Source organism: Ictidomys tridecemlineatus, chromosome X (assembly GCF_052094955.1).
Source record: "Ictidomys tridecemlineatus isolate mIctTri1 chromosome X, mIctTri1.hap1, whole genome shotgun sequence".
NCBI classification, from domain to species: domain Eukaryota; kingdom Metazoa; phylum Chordata; class Mammalia; order Rodentia; family Sciuridae; genus Ictidomys; species Ictidomys tridecemlineatus.
Window position 1 is genome coordinate 3898768 of NC_135493.1, and position 9320 is coordinate 3908087.

The 9320-nt window shown below is 50.2% G+C and overlaps 1 protein-coding gene across 1 annotated transcript; it reads right to left on the minus strand.

Annotated features, from left to right (window-relative positions):
- Nucleotides 1-1357: 1357 nt before the first annotated feature.
- On the minus strand, nt 1358-7451 carry Gpr50 (G protein-coupled receptor 50). Its single transcript, XM_005338511.3, has 2 exons — nt 7157-7451; nt 1358-4416 (listed from the first exon to the last, which is right to left on the minus strand). Exons 1-2 carry the CDS (start codon nt 7350-7352, stop codon nt 2768-2770), a joined length of 1845 nt encoding a protein of 614 aa, XP_005338568.1. The 5' UTR covers nt 7353-7451; the 3' UTR covers nt 1358-2767.
- Between the last annotated feature and the right edge of the window lie 1869 nt (nt 7452-9320).

Below are 9320 nucleotides of genomic sequence, written 5' to 3' on the forward strand. Positions count from 1 at the left end.
TTATGTGGTGCTGAGGATTGAATCCAGAACCTCACACATGCTAGGCAAGCGCTCTACCTCTGAGCTATAGCCCCAGCCCAAAGTAGCTATTTTGGTGGGACTGTGACTCTGGGTATGAGCAGTATTGACAAAGTTGTAATCAAGGCCAGATAGTTTTGCTCAACTCTCTCACCTCCTTTCTAAACCCTGGATAATGGTAGTTTAGAGCATTAGGACACAGCACCCTTGGTTTGGACACTGACAATCTCTCCCAGAGCAGCTCCTTGGGTGGGGGTGAAGAGGAAGAACATGGAAAAAGAGGGGTGCCAATTTGTAAATACATGAGTAAGCATTCTTTTTAGCTCTCCAGATATAAATAGCAGAAATTTTGCTCGAGGTAAGGGGCAGTCAGCCTGAGATACAGCAGTCATGCTGTGGAACTTAAACTGTTGGAACTTGGGCATTGAAAGTTACGATGGCTGGGCAAGATGGTATATGTCTGTAATCCCAGCTTGACGGTCTGAAGCAAGAGGATGGCAAGGTCAATGCCAGCCTGGAAAACTTAGTAAGACCCTGTCTCAAAATAAAAATAAAAAGGGCTGGGCCTGTAGCTCAGTGGTGGAACACCCCTGTGTTCAATCTACATTATCACACACAAAAAAAGAAGATTAAAATTACCTCAGTCTGTATTGACAGTAGGACAAAGCACAGCTAGGACAACTACACATGTAGACTCTGGGTATCTATGTGTATGTGCATGTGTTAAATGGGCATCTTTTTTAAAAACTGAAGTCCTGCTATATATTATCTTGAATCCACTTTAATTTGTACCAAGGACTTTGAGAATTTTCTTATCATTAGAACTTCTCTTGAGACCATTTCTGTGCTCAAGGCCTTGGGCAGTGGCTGGAGTTTTGCTACCCACATTCCACTAGGCCTCTCTCACTCCTGTGTCTTCTCCCATTGCTTCGTGGGCTCTCTTCCTCAGCACCCACAGTCTCCGGAGTCATGACATTATTGGGGCCTGAGTTTACTCCTTCCACAGGGGTAAAAGAGGAACCTTAGGAAGCAGGAAGGAAGGTCCACAAGCCCAAGAGCAGGCCACTCAGGGCATCCAATGTCATAGCACTAGTGAGAACAAACCAACCCTGATGACCCCTCCTTCCCCAGACCCTCTCCAGTTTGAGAGACCGTGAGGTGAGAGTGTTGGACACTGACTGTGGGATACAGCAAGTTTGTGCAGGGTTGGAACTTGCACCCAAATCTTCTGATTCCCCAAGATTAGTGCTTTTCCACCCCCCAGACTTGAACCCTCCCCACAAGTAACTGTGGTAGAATAAGTTAATTTATCAAGAAATCACACATTAAAGCCACAAAACCACGTTTATTTAATTGCTACCACAAATACAGAATAGAATTAAGGCAGTAATACATTCCCACTTATCCTTACAAGCTTTTGTATGGTAAACTTTGCTTAAAGTATCAATTTGAATCAACAATTGAAGTTTTTATTAAACAGCAGTTTGTTTGTTTGAATTTAGAGGAAAAACAATCCCTGGGTTGTCAAATGTACTGTACTGACTTGAGATGACTATAACTTCACACTTTGTGTCAGTTGAACCTCAGCGAGGTGTGATGGAACTGACTGGTTTTGGCATCTCTTCCTCCTCACCCCCATCCCCTGCTAGGAGGGTCAGAGGAACAAGGTTTTGGAGAAACACTCACTTTATCTTCCATAGCATACTCCAGTCACTTCTGACTAGATTTTGACTTCAAATTCCTTTGAATGAAAAAAAAATGTAAAAACTAATTGTAAAAAAACATCAGGCTGTTTAAAAAAATCTCCAAGATAAAAGGCAGTTATGAATTATAATAATAAAAACATGAGTATAATTGATCCTAGCAACCACAAGTTTGGATTTTAGGAGAAAAGATTAGGTATAAATGTACTTATTTCTGAGAAAATAAATGAAAGAAAATCCTGGCAAACACTAAAAAAAAAAAAGGAAATAACTAAAAATGGTAAAAACATCTCATCATTTCCCTCCATGTTTAACGATGAAAATCAGCACCAGCGTTTGAATTTTCACAAAATATAAATGATTTGGTGTGACTATATATTTCCTTTTACCATTTGATCTCATAGGCATAAACACTTATTTTAATAAGACCTTATCAAATTATAATCTTCAGATATGGATCATATTATGTTACTGGAATTCAGAAAAGAAACTTTCAAGTACTTGCACTTTATTGTGACTGTTCTTCTGACTGCCATTAAAAGTACAACAAAGAGTTAAAAACATAAAGCTGTGTAGTCACAATCACTTGACAGAAGTCATCACCAAGATACACCTTTACCATTGCGCATGCACTCCTCCCCCACCCCTGGGGAATGGGAGAAGAAAGCAGGAACAAGGCAGAGGAAATGAGGAATGGGGAGAAAGGGGAAGGGAGTGGGGAAAAATCAAAGTCTAATGTTTCAGGGATCATTGAGGGCCGAAGGTCAACTGCAGGAGGAAAGGAACACTTGGAACAACGGATGTTAAACTGGAGGGAAATCTGATCTCTAGGATAGCAAGCACACACAAACATGCACACTCACACACACTTTTTTAGAGTACATGATATCAAGGAAGAGTATGCCTGAAAGGTGGATGTAGCTTACACCAAGTCTGTGGGTCAGTGTCTGTGTGTGTTTCTGTGTATAGATGTATCTCACTTTGGATTACATACTCAAAACAAACTGGAAAGTGGACCACTGCTTGGCCACCCACAAGAGCACTTTTTACACAGCCATTTCATCAGAATCATCCTCAACATCAATAACTACAACCTCCTGGTAATCATTGGTGGCGGGAGTGACTACGGCAGGGTCAGGAAGGTCAGCAGCAGGGGTAGGCTCCAGCTGGCTGGCAGCAGGCTCAGGGGACACAGCGGTAGGGCTGGAAGCAAACTCTGGGAGGTCAGTGACGTCAGACTCAAGGCGGCTAGTGTCAATGGTCTCAGGGCAGTGGGAGGCAGACAGCTCAGGGTGTCCTGCAGCAGTGGGCTCAGGAAGGCTGGTGGTGGCAGGCTCAAGGTAGTCAGCAGTGGTGGACTCAGGGTGGCTGGGAGCAGGCTTGACATGGTCAGTGGTGGCTTCAGGGCGGCTAGTAGCTGGGCTGAAGGCAGACTTGGAGTGGCTGCCAGCAGAGACGTGGTGACCAATGGCAGACTTGGAAGCAGGCTTGAAATGAACAGACTCACCCTTGAAATGGACAGAGGCAGGCTTGAAATAGACAGAGTCAGCCTTGAAGTGGACAGAGGCAGGCTTAGGGTAGACAGTGGCAGACTTGGGGTAACCGGAAGCAGACTTGGAGTGGCCAGAGGCAGCCTTGGAATGGCCAGAAACAGATTTGTGGTGGATAGAGGCAGATTTGCGGTAGGCAGAGGCAGACCTGGAACGGGGCTTGGGGTGGCTAGAGACACGATCAGGGTGGCCAGCTGCAGCATCACCAGGCAGTGGAACATTCCGGACATTCATCAGGGTTCCCTCCACAGCAGGACAGGCACGGGCACGGTCTTGTTCGCGAGCTTGTTCACGGGCTTGGTCACGAGCACGGGCACGGGCACGGGCCAGGGCACGGGCCTCCCTCGTCTCACGAATATCAGTGATGATGCCAGAGAGGAACAGGATGGGGTGCCGCATAGCATGGAAGATGGTCCAGTATTCTCGTCGGAAATTCTCATTGAGGAGCCCGTAGATGACAGCGTTGAGGCAGCTGTTGAAGTAGGCTATGAAGTAGGCTGCAAGATAAAGCCAGTTGGGGATCTTGCCTGCCATCTCCTTTGGACTGACAGCCACCAACACAGTGAGCACGTTGATAGGGCACCAGCACACTGCAAAAAGGAGGAAGATCACAAACATGGTTAGAAAATTGCGAACCTCAGCAAGTTGGTTGTCAGGATTCTGTCCAGCTGGGTCCCGGGCCGCCAGCACTTTGGTCCAGATTCTGATGTAGCAGAAACCAACTATGAGGAGAGGGAGGACGAAGTGGATGCAGACGATGGTCACAGCGAAGACAGGGTTGCTCAGGTAGTTGAAGATGCAGGTGTAAGTGCGAGGATCATACTCGATGGTGCCAATGTACATGTTGGGCAGGACAGCCAGGACGGTCATGATCCAAGTGACAACCAGGTAGATGCAGGTATTGCGCACACTGAAGATCCGTTCATACTGGAGGCTATGGCAGATGTAGCAGTAACGGTTGATAGCGATGGCCATGATGTTGAAGATGGAACCGACCACACTCAGCCCTGTGATGAACCCAACCATCTGGCACTGGAGCTGGCTTAGGTCCCAGCCCCCAATGGACATGGCATGCAGCATCAGAGGGTAGGGGTAGATGGCCACCAGCATGTCAGCCACAGAGAGGCTGACCACAAAGATGTTGCCTGGAAAACATAGGGGAGGGGGGAGAAAAGGGGGAAGACAGAGAATAAATGGTTAAAGTGTGCAAATCTATATATTTAAGGTGGAGGGAAAAGTCAACTGTATTGGTGACAATTTAGAATTGTAGAATTTTTGTTTAAAGAAATACAGTCATGTTTTTATTTTACAAGCAGGTCTCAGGTGATTCAGATGCACATCCAGGTTTCAGAGACCTGCCCTTTGCCCACCTTTTCTCCTTTGAAAGAGTGTCATCTCTGCTCTGGGAAAGAAGTGAACATAAGACAGAAAAAGTGAGCACAAGCATTGTGAGGAGGCAGTCATGGTGAGGCCATTTTAGAGAAAAACAAACTGTAAACTTTTTCCACACCGGAGGGAGGGGAGAAAGCCGCTGGAGGGAAGAAGGAGGACAAAGAGTTGTCCTCAGAAACAAAGAGGGTGGGGCAAGGAGAATGCGGGAGTGTAATGAAGCCCCCACCTGAATAATAATAATAATAATAATAATAATAATACCACCTCTCCTTTTTCTAGCCCCGCATTGAATTTATAGTGAAAACGTATCTAACGGGAATAGTTTGATAAAGGGTGTCACAGACCATTTTCTTAAGCGTTGCTGTTGAAAAAAATCAGACAGTAATCAAAGACTAAGCCCAAACACTTACCATTTTCCAGGTAACCTAAGAGTAAAACGTGAGGGAAGGGGTAATGCTCTGTAAAATTAAGTCTGAGACCAAAGAAATTTGAGAGCGGTTGCGGGTGAAGGAAAACCCAGTCCCCGCAAAGAGCGAGGCACTAGCGGGTTCAGCGCCCTGCCCGGGCTCCTGGCCCCGGGCTTTACTGAAGCCTGAGGGCTAAACGGGAAAGTGAAAGGGATCCCCCCCATTCCCCTTTTGCAGGGCAGAGGTGGGAAGGAAAAAAAAATCTTTAGCAAAAAGGAGCAGAGGCCAAGTGAAGGCGCAGAGCCCTCTTTCTTTGGAAACACCTCATTGCTAATTAGCATTGGTTTGGCAAAATTATTACACTTCGTGGTGGACTGGGAGAAAACAGGGCTTTTTAAAACGGCAAAGGTATGGCTCCTTCAGCTTCCTTCCGCTGTTGCAGCCAAGACTTGGTCTCAGCTCTTTCTACCGAAAAGGTTATTCCTAGGGTTTCCCTCAAAGTTATGAATCTGGGAAAGAAAGGTGGGAAAGACAAGCAAAGCTATAATAACAAAACCACAACAATCATAAAAAAAGTTTATTTGAATTACAGAAAGAGAGAGAAGGAGAAAAGGAAAGGAAAGAAGAAAAGCAAAGAAAACAGGTTTTGTAAGTGGTTCCCAGGGCTCCGTGAGTGTGCACCTCGAGACTGCACCACCTCCATGAAGGTAAGGTCCAAGTCGCTGCCCCCACGTCTCTGGGATACCAAGGAGAAGTCCGACGCACCCACCAGAGTTTGAAAGAAAACTTTTAATGACTGTGAACATCATTGAATTTTGAAACTTGTGTGTTTTGATCTCCTTGTCCCAGCAAAGTATTTTTCCAGAGTCCAGACCCTCTTCTCCCCGCCGCGCCCCGCCCGCGTGAGTGTGGTAGGTCTGCGACCCCCCCCTTAGACTCCCTCGCTCCCCTCCACCCAAGCCGACAGAGACCTTGGCGGCTGAGACCCTCCCTGGGCACCACCCACTCCCTCCCCACCACCGGAGCCCGGAGGAGTTTGGGCCCCTCGCCACTCCCCCTTCCCTCCAGAGCCTTCTCCCGCCTAACCTGAGAACCCCGCTCCCTGCTTCGCAGTGTCTGTCGCCCCCACCCACCGCACAAGTTGCCGCATCCAGCTTTCACTCACGCTGCCCCCCGCCCCCCGCATCACTCGCCGCTGCCCCGATCCCTCTGTATCCTGCTAGAAGCAAGGGAACTCCCACTCGTCGCTCCCAGACCCTGGCGCTTTGTAGTCTGAGACCCTCACCCTCCCGCAGAACTCTCCGAACACTCTGCCGCCGATCCCTCCCTGGTTCTGCTGCCTTCTATTCCACCACCCCCGTCCCTGGTGCTGAGACCCAGAACCTTTCCACCGCCACACTCTGCGACCTCCTGTACCCTGCTTACAAACCTCAAGGATCTCCGTGGTGGTCGCCGAAGTCGCTGCCACCACCTGCAGTGCCAGCCAGCGGAACGCCTCTCCACGCCGCGCGCCCTGGGACGGGCGGACAGAGCTCGGCTCCAGCAGGCTCAGACCTCCCGGCTCGATACTCCGGCTCGGGGGTCTGCGCTCCGCCGCCCAGGAGCCGCGCTGGAGCTCCTAGGCTGCGGTGAGCGAGGTCTTGACCATCCTTGGGCACGGCTGCAGCGTTGCGCTCTGGTCAGCGCCACCGCGGCCGCCTCGAACTTAAACTTTCTCAGGTGCAAAGCCGCTGCTCCCTCCGCGTCACTCAGCCAGAGGTGCCTTGGCGCAGCCACCCGTGTAGTGTCAGGCTCGGCTGGCTGTCCCCGGGCGATCCTGACCCCACAGAGTTCAGCCAGCTTCCCGCGCACCTCAGGAACCCGGGCTTTGTTCGTAGATGTCCTAAGCTAATTTTATTAACTCCCCCACCCATGAGAAGAGCTAATTTCGCGGACCCAGGCACATCACCCACCCCACTCCCAGGTTTGGGGAAAATTGGGAGTAGGGACGTTCAAAGTGAGGGAGTCTTTATTCGGGGCACCCAAACCAACACCCTAGGGGTTGTAAGTTGCAGCACACTGAGTAAGGGGAGGAATAATAGCTTACCAGAATTTCGGAGCTTCTTGTTCTTGGTCACCGCCAAAATGACCATGGAGTTGCCGATCAGGTCAACGACGATGGTGATAACCATCGCGCAGAACATGAAAGTGATCAGAGGCGGTGGGTAGTCAGGTTGAGGCAGATTACAGCCGATACAGCCATAAGGGGTAGGAACCGCCAGGGTAGGCCCCATGTTGCTCATGGAGACCGCTAAGAGATCCCGGCACGCCGGGGAAGCAGCAGCGGGTCCGGACTGTAAACACCTGCGCTGTCACCGGGAGCTCCGGGAAAGCGTGGCTACCTCTCCGAGGCTCAGAGAGCAAATGACAGCTTTCTGCCCCTCTCCGATGAGCTTTTAAAGCCTCAAGAGGCAGCTAGCCCCACCCCTAACTCCTCCCCTTGACCAATCAGAACTCCTTGACTACCCCCGCCTTAGTCACCACTTCTTTTGGACGAATCCACAAAGAGGTGTCATCTTGCTTCCGACTGCCTTGTATGTGCTTCCCCTCAAGCCAGCTTCCCCCTCCCAAATCCCTCAGGTACCTTGCATCGTGACTAGCTCAGAATCCACCTCCCCCTCCCTAACAGTGACTGCTTAGCTGTTTCTAGTCAGTTCTTCTCCCCCCTCCAACACCAACACCTGGCAAAGAGATGTAGATTGCAGAGCGGGGGGCACAGGGTCCTGCTTAGGGTCTACTGATAACCCAAGCCAGTCCACAGCCTTCTTCGGGTCCTGAGGGAACAGCAGATGTCTCCTTGAATCCTATAGCCTCACCACTACAGTTTTCTTAACAGGTTAATCCCACTACCAGCACTCTTGCCAGTTCAGAGCCTTCTGCACCCTATGGGGAACAGAGGACGGCCCAGGGGGACACCTACTTCAAGTAGGGATCCCTACTTTCTAGGGAACTTATCCCTGTTCCAGTCCCTGTCGGGAGTCACTTGGCTCCCTTTGCTGAAGCAGCGATTAAACCGCACCGTCGGGTATCGGTCTTGCGCACTCCATTAAGAAAGGTACCGTGTTCCTTGCTCTGGAAGCGGGCCGTGGGTCTGCAACCTGAGAGTGAGAGGAGGCAGTCAGTGGACATTCGGTCCCTAGCTTTCCAGCAAGCGAGAGCCGGGACCTCATCCCTCCCAGCTGCCGGCACCCGAAGGAAGGAGTTCAGGGGATGCTTTGGGATAAAGTAAAACGGACAAGAAATCCCTTTTCTTGGGCTGCCGCTCTTCCAGAAACGAAGGCGAGTGGCTCCTGCTTCCTTCCCCTCTCCCGGTGTTCAGCACTTTCTACCGGGTGGTGCAGGCGGTCAGGCTGTGCGAGCTGCGCTGCAGCTGCGGAAAAGGGAACTGAAGTGCCCCGCGGAGCAGCCAAGTACACGCGGGCAGACCAGCGCCATCCCCCTCCAGTCAAGACCTGCTCAGATTTTCTCCCTTGTCATCACCTGCCTGGGGGTCTCTCATTTCGACCCCTTCCATGTCGAGCTAACTCTCACACCGTGGATTTCCCTTCCCAGACATCAGAGTTCTCTGCCTTGCGCCGGATATCTTGAAGTTCACTGGACACCTGAAATCCGAATGTTCTGGCTAAACTAAAGGGGCGCAATTAGGACACTGGCTCTCTCAACAACCTTGGTCTTTGGAGTGTATTTCTGCCAACTACTAAAAGTTACAGCTCTTGTCCGTAACTTCCCCGAGCCCCCGAATCCTCCCAGGAAATTTCTGCGAACACCTTGAAACTTGGTCCATACCACACCTCTTGCTGCAGTTGGGGAGAGGGGTTGCACTTGGCGGGAGCGCCACCATCTGGACACAACAGCCCCCGTGCCCCGGGTAAGGTTGGGACCCACGTAGGTAGGGGGGTGGTCAGAGGATGGATTTCGCAATGGATTTCATCATTGAGGCTTTTAACCGGGGGAGGGGGGAACACTGCTGAAACCTAAAATTTCAATTTCTCGAGCTAAAAAGCCGTAAGTGAAAATGTGTGCCCTTGCTTAAAGTGAAGCTCCCTCACCCATCCTGTGCTCACTACCAAGGATTAAATAATCTCCCGCCGGGAGCCTTTTCACATTCATTATCTCATTGCTCCTCTAGGCTGCAACCCTGGCCGCTTGCTCTTGCACAGCTGGACTCAGCCAGGATTTTCCCATAAAGGCGGCCCAAGAACAGCTTTGCT